The 20,918-nt window shown below is 40.4% G+C and overlaps 1 protein-coding gene across 3 annotated transcripts in view; it reads right to left on the bottom strand.

Moving 5' to 3' along the window:
• LOC126162587 (ATP-binding cassette sub-family C member 4-like) overlaps window positions 1-17,912 on the bottom strand; it is a 318,245-nt gene extending 300,333 nt beyond the window's left edge. Inside the window, exons 1-2 of one of the 3 annotated variants that reach the window (XM_049919187.1) lie at window positions 17,771-17,912; window positions 15,747-15,918 (exon numbers count right to left, since the gene is read on the bottom strand). In XM_049919187.1, coding sequence (XP_049775144.1) covers window positions 15,747-15,820 — 74 coding nt within the window. In that variant the 5' untranslated portion in view covers window positions 15,821-15,918; window positions 17,771-17,912. Of the gene's footprint in view, window positions 1-15,746; window positions 15,919-17,770 lie in introns of those variants that run through there. The other 2 variants (XM_049919189.1, XM_049919188.1) reach the window with 2 other exon arrangements.
• Window positions 17,913-20,918: the final 3,006 nt, after the last annotated feature.

The raw sequence follows: 20,918 nt of genomic DNA, 5'->3' as shown, positions 1-20,918 counted from the left end.
CATTTGAACCAGCCAGGCCTGTTTTAAACTTTATAGTAGTACACGGAAATGATGAATAAGAGAATGCATCATTGTGATGGGTATTCACATAATGACTCAGTTTCCTTGGTGCTCTCCATTTAGCCATTAGACTAAGAACTAGTTCAAAGCTCGTGATTGCACTGCACCTTGCATAGCTGTTTCAGTAAATTTAATGTTAAGCTAGTGCCCTGATAAATGATTATGGTATCAAGAAAGCCAAATTTAAGCAACCAGTTGTTCGCCACAGCTTGTGCTAATGTACGCATTTGCTGGTCCAGAATGGTAACTATTGTGAAAAACGTGAAAAACCATCTATCATGGTCGATAGGTAAAGGTTACCAGCTGGGGTACGATCAAGTGGGCCCACAAAGTCCATCCCCAGCATTTTTAATGGTTTGGGCGCTTCTGGCAACCACTGTAATAGGACTCATTGGTGACTGAGATCAGCACATTGTGCATAACGTATACTGTTTTTGATGTATTGTTCCATGTCCTATTCCCGTGTCCTCCACAAAAGCTTCTCCGCTGCCTGTGAGTCAACTGCTCTCCATCTGCCATGACCTGCTGAAATATTGTCATGAACTTCAGTACTTCATCCCCAAAAGCTACAGGTGTGATCAACCTTTGGTTCTGCACAACAAGCTCTCCTCTGTCATAAACTGCAGCTATGGTGTAAATGACTGGCAGTTAGCGTCAGTTGACACTCAGCAATACACCTACCCAAAAATTGTAAAACTCCAACCTTACTATTTATGCTACCTTTCTCTGGGTTTACGTGCCACCTCACAATCAAATTCACACAACTTCAGAGCTGTTCATCTCAGTATACTCGATGGGCCCTTTAGCCCCAGCATTTTAATACAGTATGGTCTGTCACAACTTTAAACTTTCTGCCACACAAGTAACAATCGAAATATGATGCACCATAAATAACAGTCAACATTTCTTTTTCTATCGTAGAATAATTCTATTCTGCTTTATACAACTTCCTGGTGCACATGCCACTAGGTGCTCTTTGTCATCCACGTTTATCTAAGAACACATCCAATCGCCAGACTACTTACGTTGCACAAGAAAATAAATTCTCTACTAAAATCTCGAAATACCAGTACTGGATTTGACGATAATGCCTGTTTCGAACCTTTAACAGAGTTTCACTGTCAGCTGATCACTAAAATTTCACCCCATTTTCCAACAACCAATTCAGTGGTTCAGCAGTTTCAGAAAACCCCTTAATAAATTTCCAACAATAATTACAGAGCCTGAGAAATGACTGCAGATATTTTGATGTTTGTGGTGGCACAAAATCGTGGACCGCAGAAATCAAATGTGGATCATTTCTGACACCCTGTTCACTAACCACACAAACCGAATAATTCATCTGTGTTGCTACACAGTGTCACTTACCCACACAGAGCATCATTCGTGTGGTACATAGCCTTTTCAAAACTTCTCCTGTCGATGCACATGTTCTTCCATCTCCTTCGAAAAGATAGTGATATCATTGAGTTAAACCGTACATTGTTTTGGTTTCAGTCCCCTGAGCGCTCCATCTAGTAGCCTTTGGAAAGTAGCTGGGTGTTCTTAAGATCAAACACCATTTATATCATTGATAATGGCCCCAAGGTACTGTTAAGGCTGTTTTTGGATGGTCTTCTAGATCCACTTCCAACTGGTGATAGTCACTTCTAAAATCCATTGTTGAGAAATATTTAAAATGATCCAAGTTCTCCTGAGGCTCCGTTATATTTGGTATAGAATATGTATCTGTAATTGTCCTTGCATTCAGGTAATTGTAATCTATGTTTTTCGTGCCATTTGGTGACTTTTCTGGGACAACGACAATGCTTGCACCCCAAGGGCTGTCACCATGATACCGTAAGCCAGCCGCTGATCAGTAAACTCTTGTTTCACTAAGTCTTGGGATTCTGTGTGATTTTTTATACAATAAATGTTTCACTTTCTCGTGAAGCACAGATAAATCAGCAGCTTTCTTGTGGACAAGGCCTCCTTCTGACGTATCGACAAGATCTTCATTCAGGACATCCGAAAGGGCAACTAGTAATCCCTTTCGTAGACTCCCTTTGCCCATGCCAACATTATCTATACTCACCAGGACAATGTCATCTCATTTCATTTCTCTCACGAATACTACACTCCTACACATAAATTAATGTGATTCACCCAACCTTGTAACCTATCGGCTCCACAACATGTAACATTTCACTTGGGAGTTTTACACCCACACTGACCCAGAATAACTTCCCTGTGCCTCTCGCTACTTTATCATGCAAATTACTCTTTAGTGTACGTATCTATAGTTCATGTGCTATCACCGTGATGATCATCCGAGAAGATTTCATCATACTTTTTCTATCTCTTTATCATCTGCTTGCGATGTCAGCATATATATCTAAATTATTGTTGTCGGTGTTGGTTTGCTGTCGATTCTGATGAAAATAACGCTATCACTGAACTGGTCACACGAATTCTCTCTCCGTCCTACCTTCCTATTCATAAGGGTTATACTACTTTCTGCTGCTGTTGATATTATCGTATACTCATCTGACCGGAAATCCTTGTCTTCTTTTCAGTTCACTTCACTGACACCCACTATATCTATACTGAGCTTTAGCACTTCCCTTCTCAGATTTTCTAGCTTCCCTACCACGTTCAAACTTCTGATGTTCCGCGTCCCGATTCGTATAATAGTACCCTTTCGTTTGTTATTCAATCTTTTTTCATACAGTCGCCTCCCCTTTGGCAGTCCCCTCGCGAAGATCCGAATGGGGGACTAGTCTGGAATTTTTTTTCAATGGAGAGATCATAATGACACTTGTCAATTACAGACTTCACGTTCTGCATATACGAGTACATATTACATGTCTTTAATGCTGTGGTTTCCATTACCTTCTGCATCCTCATTCCATTGATCATCACTGATTCTTCCGCCTTTTAGGGACAGTTTTCGTCCCATGGGCAAGAGAGTGCTCTGAACTTCTGCTCGCTGCTCCGACCTGTTTGATAGGCTTTGGCAGAACGAGGATGACTTCCAGAGTGAAAATAAAACGTTACTCGATGCTTCGCTAGCGTATCAGTAGTTCTGTTATGGTGAGTGATGATGAATAAGTAAGCCAGTAATTTTACGAGACGTCTGTGTATATAGCGCTGTAGAGATATATGTATAAAATTGTATTTAGTGCCGGTATGTAGGTTCATAATGAATGTGTTTCTATTATTTTACTGCATGTCGAATCTGAAAGCATGCATTATATTTTCTAATTATATTAAAACTGCCTCGATTCATTACATTCGTGCTGAAGTAGAGTTTTTAGGGGTTTCTGTGGCTCACCTAGTACTGAATGGGAGATTTTGCCACCAAAGGAACATATTTCAATCGTTTCTCCCTTCCATTTTAATGCGTTTTGGTGCCTACAGTTTTCATCCAGCCCCCTACGATAACTAATTTATGATTAACATAGTCAGTAATAGATCATAATGAAATGCGATCTCACCAAAAGCCTCACGTGTTCCACGTGTAAAGGTGCTACCCTCTGTTTGTCGTACAAACTTTAAATGACTCCGCCACTGTGAGTCTTCATGCGTCTTGGAAGCTGGAAGAGGCGTGTGACCCTCAGCATCTACAATGCGACGGGCATCACTTTCATAACGTCCCTGTACCTCTTCAGGCTATCTGATGTTCTGCATCCAAGTTCCGGCAGACATGAGATTCCTCTGAGGTTTCTTGGATTCGAGTAACATGCGCAGTTTGAGCTCTCTTAGAATTATGCGTTAAACCAGATTTACGTTTGCGAAGCTTATATCAATAGTATTAAATATGGTTCTCGGCCTTACCGTCCGATTTTATTTTTGTTTTACCACCACAGCTCTCCAGCTAAGCCAGGTGGTGTGGGAACTAAAAACCATAAATCACGCCTACAATAACAATGGATTTACACTGTCACAGAATATTCTGTAGACACTTAGAGTCGCCAACCATGGCGCCGACGTTGTCGGAATGACCACTCATCTACACCATATTTAAAAATGTTAGCAATATTAAAAATGTACAACTTTCTAAAGTATGCTATGGTCTTCCTCAGGGTTCAAGCTGTCACCATACCAAATACCACCCGAATCGGTTCAGTGATAGAGTCGTGAAGTTGTAACAAAGTGAGATACTTTCGCAATTAATAATACTGGTATTAGTATGGAAGTATTGATTGGACACATTGAGAACTGAATAAGCATTGTATTGAATACACAGAATCATATTAAGTAGAACATAACAATAAATAAAAGCATTTTAACACACATGATAAAGTTTAAAAGTGAAAAAGTAAATAGCTATTTGAAAGAGTAAATATTTTTCCTTAACTTGTTTAATGTTCTTCAAATCAATATATCTTGTACCACACGTTATGTAAATTAGCCTATTTTCTTCATCAGAGGTCAAGCTATCTCATGCCATGTTTCAGCGATTTAGTCGTGAAAAGGTAACGGACACAGTTACTTTAGCATTTATAATTTTAGTATGGAAGTATGGATTGGCATGGATTAAATACATTGAGGATTGTGTAGGCATTGTACTCTAGCTGTTAATCATGGCTGCGTTAGTGTATCAGTAAAAAGAAGTGTGCGTATGGCTTTATTGCAGGGAAATTCTGGTCCGGATGTTCGAGAGCTTGGTGCAAATGTTTTTATTTGACGCCACTACGTTGAATTGCACGTCGATGACGATAAAACGTTGATGATGACTATGCAGACATACTCATTACGTTGAATCGTACTAAGCAGAACAAATCAAAAAATAAAATCATTTTCAAAAATATGAAAAACTTCAAAAGTGAAAGAGTACATTGATCTTTTAAAGAATAATTATTGTTCCATACATCGCGTTATATTTTTCAATCAATAAATATGTCGACAACACACTTTCTGTAGCAGCTCATATTCTTCCTCAGCGTTCAGGCTACCTCCATACCATATTTTACGAAAAGCGGTTCAGCTGTTTAGTGGAGAAAGCGTAACAGCCAGAGTTACTTTCGCGATTGTAATATTAGTACGGATTTAAGCAATGACTGGCTTCGAATGCATGATCAGGACTTTCTGATTAATAGTCAAAGACGCCACCTCTAGACCACAGGTACTCAGTAAATTATCATAATATTGGCACCTCATTAAGTAAGCATTACAGACAGCTAGAGAGAGTGGAGAGTATGGAAATTTATGGTGGTGTATAAATCAAAGAGATGAAGTTTACTGATTGTGATGACGATGATGATGATGTGGAAATATTTTGTGCACGGACACGTGTGATATGAAATTTAATGGTGCGGATTTTCTGTCTCTTTCTCTCTCTCTCTCCTCTCTCTCTCTCTCTCTCTTTGTCTCTCTCTCTCTCTCTCTCTCTCTCTCTCTCTCTCTCTCTCTCTCTCTCTCTCTCTCTCTCTCCCCCCTCACCCACTATTTTCCTCTGTAATACTGCTGGACAAGTCAGCTACTTCGGACCTCAGCTACTGCGAGGGTGATAATGTCAGCTTCTGGTGATACAATACAGTTTTAAGATCCGGTACCTGACGTCCTCCAGTAGCTGATACCCTCCAGTAGCTAAACTCCGCCAACGGCTGACACCCCTAGCAGTTGCCTCCCGTTGCAGACACACACTATTAGCTCCTGTGATAGAATACTGTTGGTAAGTCTCTGCTTGCCGACTAATCGGTATTCCTTGTTGCAACAAGTCACAAATTGACTGAACAAGTCTATACTTGCTTAGTCTGTGTCATTATTACTCTTGCTGATATCTCCGCCTGTGCACCCCTTTAGCTGCACGTACAGAATATTATTTAAGATACAGTAGCCGGCATCCACTGCATTGTAAGAACCAGCTTGGACTTGATAAATCACAGCTAGTTGACTAATGACTTTTGCTTGTTGAAAAAAGTCGCAAATGGCTAGAACAAGATTAAACTTGCGTAGTCGATATCATGGGTAAACATGCTGACTTCGGTACATGCACACTGCAGTAGCTGCATATGCAGTATGCTATATAAGATCCAGTAACTGACATCTACTAAACATACACACTGTAGTTTCTGGCGATAGAATACTTTTTAAGATTTGGTGTCTACTACACACATCAAAAAATGCTTTGCATCACCCCGGTTCCCAGAAGTGCTGAAGATAGGCGTTGACTGTGGATATTGTATCACAGACACAGTCCCTTTGACTGTTCAGAGATGTCACTAAAACCACCGAAAGAAGTAGACAACCATGCATGAGCAGCATCTATTAGACGGAGGGGGTCCGACAGCCGATCAGTTCCAGTCATTCCACCAGGAAGGTGGTACACGGCTCGTGTTGTCTGTACTTCAACCATGCCTAGACGGTCAATACCGCGGTTCGATCGCGCCCGCATTATTACTTTGTGTCAGGAAGGGCTCTCAACAAGGAAAGTGTTCAGGCGTCTAGGAGTGAACCAAAGCCATGTTGTTCGGACATGGAGGACACACAGAGAGACAGGAACCGTCGATGACATGCCTCGCTCAGGTCGCCCAAGAGCTACTACTGCATTGGATGACCGCTACCTACGGATTATGGCTCGGAGAAACCCTGATAGCAACGCCACCATGTTGAATAATGCTTTTCTTGCAGCCACAGGACGTTGTGTTACGACTCAAACTGTGCGCAATAGCCTGCATGAAGGGCAACTTCACTTCCGACGTCCATGGCGAGGTCCATCTTTGCAACCACGACACCATGCAGCGGGTTGCAGGTGGGCCCAACAACATGCCGAATGGAAAGCTCAGAATTGGCATCACGTTCTCTAAACCGATGAGTGTCGCATATACTTTGAAGCAGAAACCGCCGGAGACCTGGTCAGGCTGAACGCCTTAGACACATTGTCCAGCAAGTGCAGGAAGGTGGAGGTTCCCTGCTGTTTTGGGGTGGCATTATGTGGGGCCGACGTACGCCGCTGGCTGTTATGGAAGGCGCCGTAACGACTGTACGATACGTGAATGCCATCCTCCGATCGATAGTGCAACCATATCGGCAGCATACCGGCGAGGCATTCGTCTTCGTGGGCAACAATTCGTGCCCCCATCGTGCACATCTTGTGAATGACTTCCTTCAGAGTAACGACATCGCTCGAATAGAGTGGCCAGCATGTTCTCCAGACATGAACCCTATCGTACATGCCTAGGATAGATTGAAAAGGGTTGTTTATGAACGACGTGGCACACCAACCACTCTGCGACGAATAGAGGCATGTATCAATACAAGAGGACGTGCTACTGTGCATTAGGGGTACCGGTGTGTATAGCAATCTGGACCACCACCTCTGAAGGTCTCGCTGTATGGTGGTACAACATGCAACGTGTGTTTTTCATGAGCAATAAAAAATGTGGAAGTGATATTTATGTTGATTCCTATTCCAGTTTTCTGTACAGGGACTCTCGGAATCGAGGTAACGCAAAACTTTTTTTGATGTGTTTATTTGAGTCCTGAACGCTGACTTGTTTGGAATTTTCAGTTATCACTGCGTCTTTGTTTAGCACATTATTCTGTTCCAGGTTTCCAACTGCAACTTGTCATGGTGACAGAAAAGGAAAATAATTTTCTTAAGTATGAGGGAAATCAAAATTTCAAGCTTTGTAACCTGTAAAAGATACTAGTAAAATGTATAAAGTTCCCGGAACAACTCTGATGTATAAAAACTCTAGAAAATATCCTCTTCAAAGACAAATGAGTCCCTCCCATATATGGGATGAAGAATGTGAAGCTTATTTAGTCAATCCAATCAGTTCCCCATTACCAGAAGCCAACTAATAGAATCTCTCAACAAACTAGTTGTGCAGCTGAAACTGGCTACTCCAGTCAACGATGGGAAATCTTGCAAGACGTGGACAGAATTGTTTTTGCAAAGACATTCAGACATTAAAAAATGACTCCATCAAGATGCAGTGTTACTGATAAAAGACCAAGGAATGAAAATGTACCGTATGTCACAACGAAAAGCAAGAAGAGGAAGAAGAAGACAGAGCGAGACAAAGAAGAAGTAGATATTAAAGTAAAAGAAATAATGTATTTATGGCAGAAGAAGGTGTATATGTTTGAGGAGGAAAAGACGATGGTCACGATTAAGAAGAAGAAGATGATGATGAAGAAGAAGACGATGATTACAATGAGGATGATGAAGAAGACGAGAAGAAGAAGATGATTATGATGAGGTAGATGACATTCGTGATTGGAAGATGGTCACCAATGAATCACCAGGATGTATCGACTATGTCCACTGGAATAACCCAAATGAACTGGTAGAGCTTCAGAAGTGGTATCCGTGTTTCACATGATAATGAACTAATGTCTGTTGAAGAGGAACTTTGAAAAGCATCGATTATTGCTTGAAGTTTGCAATGGCTGTAGAAAACAAAGTGAAAGACTCATCTGCAGAATGGTTATTTGCTTATGAGAACGTTATGTCTTACCTAGAGAAATGAAGTGCTTGGATAAATAATGATGAACTTACTCCGGCGAGCTGGATCCTTGCTAAGTTGCCAATTCAGCCAAGACTGGGAAAGGTAATAATACTGGAAGGTAAATATGTTCCATCAGCTCACACTTTCTAGAGGTTTTTGCAAGCATTAGCCGCATCAACAAAAAAACTCCTTGCTAGTGACAGCCATTCTGGTAACACTGGTATGGTAACTGAATTAACAGCATGGGAGGATGTGTGGATCAATGATGAACTAGTTGAAACTGGTTTTTGCCAGCACTGCATAACATTGTATACTTTTTTATCATAAACAGTTGCATTTTACGATGTAAGTTGGAGCAGCTGTACTTCTAATGTGTGTTTTGTAGTACTGCAGAACCAATTTTTATGTATTTTGATGAATTAAATGCACAGAACTACGATCGAACTCTGGTCGCCAACTAACGTGTAATTTACTTCAGTAGTATCAATAAGCGAGGTGCCTGTATTTTAATGAGTAATACAGAATATTTAGATGTGGAAACATTTTACTTTAAGTTTTATTGTGCTTCCAGAGTGTGGTAGAGATTTCTAACTTTAGGTTTTAGACATGAATGTTTGTTGTGAGGATAACTTTGTAATTCTTGTCAACTTGTGAACTTTAAACTGCATGTCAGATAAGTAGTAGTACAAATAAGCGTTTCAAATATTATGCTATCAGTTGTTATTTATTTTGAAGTATGTAAACCGTGGAACTCAGGTCGAGCTACACCTGTCAACTAACATACAATTTATTTCAGTTGTCACCGAGCGATGTAGCGCAGTGGTTAGCATACTGGACTCGCATTCGGGAGGACGACGGTTCAAACCCGCGTCCGGCCATCCTGATTTAGGTTTTCCGTGATTTCCCTAAATCGCTTCAGGCAAATGCCAGGATGGTTCCTTTGAAAGGGCACGGCCGACATCCTTCCCTAAGGCGACGGGACCGATGACCTCGCTGTTTGGTTCCCTCCCTTGAATCAACCAATCAGTTCTGTCAGTAAGGGAGATAAGTGCATTTAATACCTTATACAGAAAACTGATATATGGAATGTGTATTACGCTTGCAAAGTGTGGTACAGCATCTGAACTTTGGTTGTTAACAAGTCCTGCTTAACCTATGAATTAAATTAATAGTACCAACATGCAATACATGTGTATTGTTTTATCTTATAGAACAATTAATTTATGAGAGTAGTACTGCATGTGCCATGTTCTTGAAATCCTACGTATTTTCAATATAATACAATTTTATTTTGCTCCAAAGTTCGAATTTTTGTATGTCATCATTTATACTTGGATATTACACTATAGCACTGTATGAGTGATAAATAATTTTATTTTAGTCGAAAGATTTTGTATCGACTCTGTCCCATCGCCCATTGTTTTTGGCGATGTTTCATCTCTTTCTTCTTCCAGTAGTGCATCTGGTCATTTTTGACACAGGAGAGGTTTTCTTACTGTAGTACGAACATATTCAGTTTAAGTGTTATGTCGCAACAAAATAAAATCGTCAGAACTCCTCGTTCCTTTCTTTCTAAAATGGTATTTGCTCAGACAATACTGGTCCGCACTGGATTTTTCGCAGAATCCAAAGTAGACAGTCGTCAGAGGTTTCGATTTTCTGAACTCGAATATCACGATTAAAATTGTCTCCTAGCTCAGGGGTACAAGTAAGATGTCACTTATGTTTCACGTATGTTTATACCGTAATCAATAGATCTATACATTGATTGAATTTACCTAGTTTATTCGCGCCGCTTCTTTGCCTCCCTGTTGTGGGTGGGTGTCTGGAGCACCTCTCTGTAGCATCCAGCCCATATCAGTCAATAATGTACCGTCCTGTGTACCGCTGTTCCAGGAGAGAAATTTCCTGATGGAACCGCTCACCGTGCTCAACGCCAAATGCACCACAGTCCTCTGGAAATTCTTCGAGGCGGGAGTAAAGGAAGTGTATCTTCGATGTCATGTCATCGTCAATGACTTTAAAAGCATGAATGAGTTCGTCCACAGAGCCGCTGTAATTTTCGGCTTTCCTGCTTCCCAGGAACAATGTCATCACTTTACGAAAACAATACCATGCATGCAACTAATCAGAGGTTAGAGTGGACTCAAGTGTGTGTGCCCCAGCAGCTGGTGTATCTGTGGATCAATGAATATTCCTTTTGTGATTATCTGCCTGCTGAGTCGTGGAATCTCCAAACACAAATACTGAAATGCTCCTTCATTCCAGTCTAAAGCCTTAACAAATGCTGTCATGAGCAATACAATGTGCAATGATGGCAGAAAAATTTTGTTAGGTATCACTAGAGATTCTTCGGCATTGTTTTTTTACCTAGGCACTAGAGTTGTTCGTGGAGGCCATTGACTCTGAGCGTACTATTTTTCTCTTGAGCGGATGTCCAACTCACACAGGTAGAAGCAAATATCTGCAAACCCAACAGCTTCACAATGAGTTTGAAATCTCCACATACCACCCATTCATACGTATTCCAATTAACACAGTTAACGACTGGAGCATATGCTCCAGGAATGGGCTATCTTTCATTACTGTTGCGTAACAGTACTGCCACAGGTTTGTTTTTTAGCTATCTGTAAAGAGTCTCCACTTTTATGGTCAATGTGACTGCAGCATGTAATGTCACCTTCGGCACTGAAATTACACTGAAATTTTCTCTGGCGTTCCCGAATTACAGACACACGTATTGCAGTCATGAAGCCAAGTGTTGGGCTTTACCCTTCAGAAGATCTAAATCCGTAATCATATCACTGAGTTCACACTGTGATTTTGTGTTTTTCTCTGTATGATCACGTTGGTGTAAATCTAGGGTTAGTGTCACTAGCGAATGATTACACTTTTTCGGCTGTATGTGTCTATTCAACACCATCGCTGTTACTGCTTGATAGTGATACCTTCGGGGCGAATAGGGACTGGCAATCCTTTGTCATTGGCCAGAGACTGAATTACAGATGGGATGTCAGAGTACTGAATATTCCTCTTCCTCTTGGTATTGATTTCTTTCCTCAAGTGAGGTACCACACAAAAATAGAAATCTGATGCATAGTTTGTCAGTTTACGCCAAATATCAGGCACATCAGACTTTATGCAGACGTTTTCACCATGCATCCAAGCATTGAGTACAGACGAACATGTGATGAAATACACGAGTGGAGCCCACGATTTATTTTGATCTGCAACTCTACACTCGAAGTGCAAGGTGCATGCTTGTTTCACTGCTTTTATCAGTGGTTGCCTTCTTAAGCCACAATATTTATGGCAGCATAAATGCAACAAAATTTATCAGGTGCAGGGCATTTTTGTGAAGGCGTACATGCGCGCAATAACACGATTCTTCAATCCTAACACCTCACGTCACGTACATTCACTATCAACCGCCACGACACTCGCTCCAATAACAAGCGAATTAACGCAGCACAAGAGCACGAAACAGTGACAGACGACAGTCAAAATCATGTCTCCGTTCTACAAGGCTCATATGACTTGATTGTGCGCACGTGGGTCATGGTGTAGTGTTGCCAAAATGTACTTTAACCATCCACCTTACTCATTTACGGCAGAGAAACGGTTGTCACGATGCCTTTGCATGTAGCTCTTATAATGTCCCGTAACTGAGGCTGCGCAACGTGGCCTGAGATAGCAGACAATTTTAACCTTGATATTCGTGTTCAGCGCATCTAAATCTGCAAAGTATATATATCTTCGTTTCTGTAAAAAAAAATAAAATGTGGAAAATTGTGTAAAAGTGTAATTTGTCGTCTAGCTATGTGTGCAACAGTGTGGTGTTTCTACAACGCGTATTTGAATTACATGTTTATATTATTAAGTAACTGATAACAGAAATTACAATCTGTAAACATTTTAGTGTTACTTGGCACCATAGTTCCACGTGGTAAATTTTGCAGCATTCGTCGAAAGTTATAAATGCACATGAACTCGACTTGACTCAATCAGTTCTAATAAAAATAAGTGACTCCCAGTCAGTATCACTGATTGTAATTTTCTGGTTTAGAACACGATACATCTTCTACTTCCTCCCTAACCTGGTGCTTGCTAAGGTGAAATGTTAGTATAAGACTTGTAAAAGCATCAAATAATGACATTTAAGTCTATGAGACCCCAATAACATTTCCTCTGACTGAAATGACTATACCCATTTCCTAATTTTGATGTGAAGATAGCATTGTAATACTTGATAACAATCGCAGAACACTGCTATATGGAAATATTTAATTTAAGGTTGGTTGGTTGTTTTGGGGAAGGAGACCAGACAGCGTGGTCATCGGTCTCATCGGTTTAGGGAAGGACGGGGAAGGAAGTCGGCCGTGCCCTTTCAGAGGAACCATCCCGGCATTTGCCTGGAGTTAATTTAAGGATCCACTGTGTTTTACATCAAGTATAAAAAAAAATTCCATTTTTTTATGTGCCTGAGTAATGGAATAAATTACATTCTTCCACTAGCTGGCAATAATTTACACTGTCTATTTGTTTGTGTGTTTGCCTGCTTAGCGTAGTACTTTAGCCATCACGTATTTTGTGCGGCTATTATCCGGCCAAGACAGTTCTACGACATAGGTCTTTTACGCCTAACCCAAAATGTCAACTGTGTATTTAGTATGTTCAGAATGGCTCTGGGCACTATGGGACTTAACATCTATGATCATCAGTCTATTTAGTATGTGATTTGTAAGTATTTAGACAAGGAAATGACATTGCACCAGGTAATTTAGCATTCAAAATCGTTTCAGGCATCAATTTGACGGATATATTGATGTGTCTGGAAAATTAACATTGCGATATTTGATATAAACACAGAAATCTTTGTTGCTGATATATTTTTTGCATACATTTTAGACACTAAAAGAACATTTGTCAAATATTGTAGAATAATTCAGATATGGAAAAGAATTAATCTGAGACGCCATTGTGTCTTACATCATCTGTGCTACACACATCGAATTTTGGACGATCACTACTTCAGCTTAACTTGTATGTGAGCACCTTATCATTTAACTGTGTATGTGTGTTTGTGTGTGTTTTTCTGACGTATTTTAGGTGTGAAAATGCTACAAGGTACAACCGTCACGTAATTTTTCTGTAAATACTTTCGAATATGGTGCAAAAATTCTGAACGTTTGGATAGTTTTGAGAACAGCTTTCTCTGCGGCTACATTGTTATTTCATCCAAATGTTCACAAAAATATTACACTATGGTTTATTTAACTTGTCCATGATTATAATTATTTACTTATTTTTAAATTATGGTAATTATTTAAATCATGAGTGACATTTGCTTTCCAAAAAACCAGTTACTGTATGGTGAAGAAAATTGAAAGTTTTGTGTTAATATTACTCTGACATTCGGTATAGTGCCGAAAGGAAGAGGGGGATGAGTTACAAAGCACAGTGAGCTGGTTCCACCATCTTCTTTTAAATTTAATATCCCACTAGCACAACTATGTTAGTTCTGATATCTAATATTTTGATTGGCCAGAGAAAGGGAGGTGGTGGGGAGTAGAAGAGGGGAGAAGACTGGTTGTGGCTTGTCACTTGACGATTCTGATGTCACTGATGACGTCACTGATAAAAGTGATGATGTCACTGGTAAGAAGGGTCGGCCTCGCAATATCATGGGATGGCATTCCTTCCTTTTCGAAGTGGATCAAAGGCCCTACAGATATGCTACTAACATTCTTCGTTTCCAGAGGAAATCAAAGAAAAATCTTCCTCACCCCAAGATACGAAAATTTTCATCTTGAGAAAAAAGACTTGTATTAGCACCAAAACTGGAAGGAAAACCACAATTCCGAAGTCAGTCACGATCAGAAGTTTTCTGGTAAAATGATGCGGAAGTGCAGTTTTTTAAGAATTTAGTGTTTGTGTAAGTTTAGAAAGGAGTACAAGTTGATCGACAGAACGAGCTTGATAAATACTTGGGAGGGATTCGGGATTTAAATAATAAAACACTGCATCAATAAACGTAACTGGTGCGTGTTTATTATTTAAATGAACAACGGAATCGACTCTACAGCCTGAGGTAACAAAATGCGAAACAATAAAGAAAGTAAGGACTTTAAAAGTGAATAATGCAAATAGGGCAACCAGACATAGCGCTGTAATAAAGATTGAAGAAACTGGTAGAAGGTTTCCAACTACCAACAAATCATCGTAACAAGTAATCAGTTCCCCTGTACTAAATCCAAACTTTTTTATGCCATACAATACATGTAGCTGAACAATAAGTGCCTACCAGAGGCAGGAAACTGGCCACCAACATCTCGAGCGGGTTTAAATGACCACGAGTTTACGACCTGCAGCCTTTGACTACAACGTCATTTGGTGGCACTATTGATGGCCCACTTAATATGTACATCCGCTGCTCTTCCGACTGTTAATATTGGCTTTCGAAAGGGCAGCCGACATCACCATTTGATTTTGAGAAGCTGGGTGGACTCCTCTCCTCGCACTAAGTCCTACTCGACTGTATGAGGAACCGAAACGGGACCATTCGCATGGCAGTATAGAATGTTGAGCACTCAGCTCAGGAAATGTGTACAAGAGAATGCAGGAAAAAATGTGAATAAGCTAAAGAAAAATGTTGGAGGCAGGAAAGAGGGGATTAAATTAGAGCGTGACCAAAAGAAAAACTGTTTAAAACGATTGAATTCTTCATGTATTGGAGTATTTGCGGAATAGGGAAAAGCTAATTGTCTTAAGCAAGTGTTGTGAGAGAAATTGGGTCAGTGTACAATAGACAGAGTTACAGTGCGAATGTGCCAGGAAGCCCAGAACGTAATGAGCAGATAACTGATAGGCATCACTTTCAGGGGGCTAATTATGAGTTCGACCTTCTGCCAGCATTAGCATTGCAGCGAAGTTTATAACAGGGTTTCCCAGACTGCGTTCTGCAAAACACTAGTTCTCCATGGGAAGTAAATAAGTTCTCCGCGAAAAAATATTAATTACACAGCGTCTTTTTTGGATATTTGGACAGTATTAATGGTTTTTATTTTATTGTGATTTCTTTATTGTTACTCGTGATTTAAAACTGAAGTAATCACTGAATAAAACAGGTTTCCCTCATTTTTTAAAATTTTATTAACCTCTCTAACGAAGTACCAGGATTTTCAAAGTGGTCCGTCAGAAGAAAAGTTTGGGAAACCCTGGTTTGGAGCAGCTGTGGCAACTTACGAGAAGAAGAGCACGGACAGAGGGTTGGCCGTCTTGCGTGGGTTGTCGCGGGTTCGCTTCTTGCCCACGTCCATTGCGGCCGGTGACTGGTGGCTGCTGGGTGGTGGTTGGTGAGTAGTGTGTGATGCGCTGCGTGGCCTCCGGCCGCCAGTAAGGATGGCGGGCAACTCCGCTGCGTTCGAAACATCGCACAGTGAGGAAACGCGCTTATCAGGCAACAGATGTGGGCGCATGCGAACAGCGCGAGGAGGGGAGGGCACTGCTAGGCACTAGCAGTTCATTCAAGGATTTACTTTCAGGCTTGCTTTCTTACGATTTTCATCATGTCGCTTTATTATTCAACTGTTTTAGCACGAGCTTACACAGCCAATAAGTATCTTCAGTTCCGTTCTAAACGTCTGTAGGTTGGCAGTACCGCTTAGTCCGTTCGCCAGTCGCTAGATGGCCCTGTCCTCTTCGCTTGTCCTAAATATCAGTGTTGTTACAGCACAATGCTGTGCGCTGGCGCGACGTGAACATGGCTGCGCCACTCTCCGTTTGTCATCCGTTATTGTTTCGTGGCCTAAGTGTGTACCAGGAGTCGAAATGCATTGACGACTTTTAGTACAGTACTGGAGTGATGCCTTACCACTACAAAGTGTTCACCAGAAGACTGAACAATTCAAATGCGGCTGAAAGAGCGTGAAACACGAGTCAGTCGCACCCATAACTGATGCCAAAACTGTGCAAGTGCGTCGGCTAATTTTGAATAACTATCGAGTGACTATTGATGAAGTAGCAAAAGAAATGCAAAAACGTCATGTTGCTGCATATGACGCCACACATAAAAATCTCAACATTCGTAAAGTTTGTGCAAGCTCGTGCTAAAACAGCTCAATGAAGAGCACAAGTGCAATGATGTGAGAATAAGCTTGTTGAAGGTACTGCTTTCTGTATGTGTTTTTGATACACATCAAACACTTCTCAATAAAAAGGACGTTACTGCAGTTATTAATGACAAAATGTTGTACATAATCAGTTTCTTTATTTTATTTATTTACTTATTTATTTATTTAACATGATCAGATTAGGGCCATCAGCCCTCTCTTACGTCGGACCAGTTCTTCCACCCATGCAGCATTTCACACATCAGACTTACATCATGACAATAGTTTAAATAAGAAAATTAGATTACTCTAGTGACAATATGAATAAAGAGTAATGACTAAGACCTAATAAAGTAAATGCTGGCAGTATTTTTACAACAGGTGCTATACATACTAATTATGATAAAAGCAATAATAATAACAGTAAAAAAGAAAATCAAATAAGAATGATAAACATGAGAAAAATTGGCAGTAGTAATGAAGATTTGTGCAGATGTACATTAATATCTTGGTGTGTAAAGTAGATGTTTACTAGTATAGCGAGTTTTGGGGGAAGGGAGATTGAAGGAGGGGGAAAGAGGGAAGTAATGAGGTGAAGTGCATTCATGTACAGAGGAAGGCATTACTGTTGCTTAAGTAGATACGTCATTAACTGTTTTTTGAAGCCGGACATGTTTTTAAGTTCTCTAACATAACGAGGGAGGTTATTCCAGAGTCGGGTTCCCGCTACTGTAAAGGACTTGGAGAAAGTGACTGAGCGATGCAGTGGAACAGAGAGGATTTTATTATGATGGGAACGTGTGTTTCTGTCATGTTGTTCCGACATAAGCGTTAAGGACGAGGAGAGATATGAGGGACAGTGTACATTTATAAGGCAGTAGATGAGACAGAGTGTATGGAAATCTCTGCGTTTGTCTTTAGTCCACTTAGCTCACCTAAACAAACGAACAATAAATGATAATTAGCATTCATTGTAATTATTAACTGCGTAAGAATCGTTCTTAGTAACATACACCAAAACATTCCTGCGTTATTTGCGTGGATGAAAATCAAACACACATGTGACAGTACTAAATAACCAATGAAATCTTCGTCGAACATTCTTCATGGAGATGTTAGTAGATAATTTACAATAGCCATGTATGTGGTTGTGCATACCTTAAGCAAATTTCTCCTCACCAAAATAATAATCCGAAATATTAGATCCTTCAGCCAGCACTCTACACAAATGGTCCTTAGCACTAACGGTTGTAGCGCCAGCCGTAAAGAAGTAGCTAGCATCAGACTTTCTATGCGCTTCCTGGCACTTGTCAGCTTCTGCGCAGGAGAAGACGGCCTTGCTGGAACGTGGCAAAGTCGATGAGTCACGCCCTGACCAGCTGGAGACGGCGACCTTGGCCGGGATCACTCACCTAGCGTATAGACCTGACTTAAGTAAATATTAGCGGCAGGAGCAGCGTATTTTTGTCTAGAGGTAAAGTGCTTTCCTGAAATTCAGCGAATCGCTGGATCGAATCCCGGTCGGACTTACAATTTTCTAGTCTGCGTTTTAACCTGTTGTCTCGTGCAAAATCTTAAGATCCTAGGTCAAATGCATGGCACTTCAAGCGGTGAGTAATTGAAATTTCGATAGCTAAAACATGACCTGTAATACAACTTACTTGTCGTTTGCATTAACTTAGAACCTTCTGGCCTTCACGTCTCAACGATGTGAGGAATCGTCAGAATCGTCAAGTGGTTCGGATTTCTCGTTAAACTGACGGACCCCTTTTCCCGGTTGGCTAACTGGGGTAGGTTAGGGACACTCAACTCGTCAAAGTGGCGTCGAATTGAAAGACTTGCCACCAGGCCAGTGAGTCAACGAAATTATTTTTATCACCAGCCTGTCTGTGATGCCCGGTTGCATACCTATGGGCGCAGCGGATGATCCATCAGCTGCAGATAAGCACAGAAGCAGATTTGACAGCAGCAGATGTCGCGGTAGATCCCTCTGCGATGTAACATGATCGCCCACCCAACCGATGGCGTGGAACCTTAAATGCGACGTTCACCAACTTCCCTACACTCACCCATGGCAGATACCGTCTGCAGTAACCAGTTGCAGGACAGATGTTACGTGCTCTTCCGTAAAATCCAAAATCTACCCAAGCCTAAACATTACCTGTGCTCTTACATGATCGCACATACCTGTCTTATATTTACATGTCTACTTCTTCTTCTCTCACTTTAGATCAAATTGAGACCTATATTTTCTATCCTGAATACGAGACATCACAACCTATGAGACCTAATTTAAAATTAGCCGGCCGGGGTGGCCGAGCGGTTCTAGGCGCTACAGTCTGGAACTGCGCGACCGCTATGGTCGCAGGTTCGAATCCTGCCTCGGGCATGGGTGTGTGTGATGTCCTTAGGTTAGTTAGGTTTAAGTAGTTCTAAGCTCTAGGGGACTGATGACCTCAGATGTTAGGTCCCATAGTGCTCACATTTTGAACTAATTAAAATTATATTTGCTACACTGAGTCGGAGACCTCACTATCAAGTTTACCACTATGAATTGTTTACTAGTAGACTGAATAATTCATAAGCAGCTGAACAAGAGTGAAAAAGGAGGAAAGAGCAGTCAGTCATATCCACAACTGACGCCAAACTTCAGCAAGTGCATGACCTAATTTGGATAACCGACGAGTGACTGTTGATTAAATGGCGAGTCAAATGCACATTAGTCATGCTTATGCAACTGACGTCATACTTAATAGTCCTAACATCCGTAAAGTTTGAGCAAAGTGGTTCCAAAACAACTCAATGAAACATACAGACGCAGTCATGTGAGAATCTGCCAGCAGCTACTAACTATCGTGCTAATGAAGTGAGACGTTTTTGAAACAAATAATCACTGAATATGAGTGCATCTGGGTAGCACAAAGGCAAATTCTAAAACATTACCGCGAAGCATTATGTGCTGAACGAGTTGAAGTCTGCAATTCGAATATCCGAAGTCACAGGTTTTTCGAAATGTCATTATATTTTCGCTACGGCTCTCCTTGTTGAAATGCTTCTGTTTTCACCAGCTTTCTCCGGGGGAAGTTTTAATCCAAAGCTCGTGCTTTGTCTCCTGTAATATTTTCAGTCTATAACTAAGACACTAAAGGAACACTTTTTCGTGTGGACTTTCTTTCTTGGTAAAGATTAGCTACTTTCAGTCGTAATCTGAGGGTATTTCAATACGGTATGCATAAATCTTCTTTTACTTAAGTTTAAACGTCTTAATTTTAGGCAAGATAGAAGCTACCGAAGTAAAAGTTACTACTGTATTTGTGCCTTCAAAAATCTGCTGTTGTATGCTATTTAAAAAGAAACGATCCCAGAAAAGGGTGCCGGTGCCATCTGACCATGAGCGATGGAAACTTGAAAGAGAGAGAAGACATTCAGTGACTGTTCGGTTTTATGGCATCGGCGACGTTATAATAATGCGTATTTTTATCTATATAAAAATAAGAGCCGATTTAAATGTATACAAGGCCTGCGAGCACCGATAAAACACTCTTTTTTGTCAAAACTGCCAGAGATAAAATCAAAGAATAATTCACGTACTAAGTAAAAAATGTAAGAAGACATCATTAAAAAGATTTGTGAAATGATTTGTCCAAAACTAAGAAATTGAATGGAGAATTATTTGACGCAACTCATTTTCTGTACGTGATTTCGAACATCATTCAAAGGCGCTTCAGTATTTCTCTAAGGTATTTTACTTCTTACTTCTAGACAAATCATTTCACAAGATATTTGACCGAATTTTTTTCAAGTTTTGTTCAGAAAGCATGCTGACACCTCATTTACTTTCATAGTGTCTTATGTTCTCAAAATGTTCTGAATTTAGTACTTGATTCGAAGGAAACGGTTAAAAATCACACAAATGCAAATTTTTGTGTGAAAAATAGCTAATACTTCATTTAAATAGCTGGCAAAGCTGTTCTTGAAATATTTCAGTTTTCCTTCAAATCACTAATTAACTTTATCTTAATTATAGTGATGACTTTTGAGCAATCAAATATTTTTTTCCACAACTGGATCTCAAATCGGTCAGTTGTGATAATCCATTTGTCCAATTCCCACTCTTTGCTTGGCTATGAAAATTCAGACAGAGACTCATTGTGTAATTTATAGTGGATGAGAGAAGATAAGCTTCTTTGCCAATATCACTAATTACAAACTTTATTCTCAGTAACGGTTTCGCTAATCAGTGTTACCATCATCAGATCTCGACAGACAGTTCATTGCACATTTCTTAAAATAACAGTAAAAGTAT

The sequence above is a fragment of the Schistocerca cancellata genome, chromosome 2 (assembly GCF_023864275.1).
Source record: "Schistocerca cancellata isolate TAMUIC-IGC-003103 chromosome 2, iqSchCanc2.1, whole genome shotgun sequence".
NCBI lineage: Eukaryota > Metazoa > Arthropoda > Insecta > Orthoptera > Acrididae > Schistocerca > Schistocerca cancellata.
This window is presented reverse-complemented; position numbering and strand designations above follow the sequence as displayed.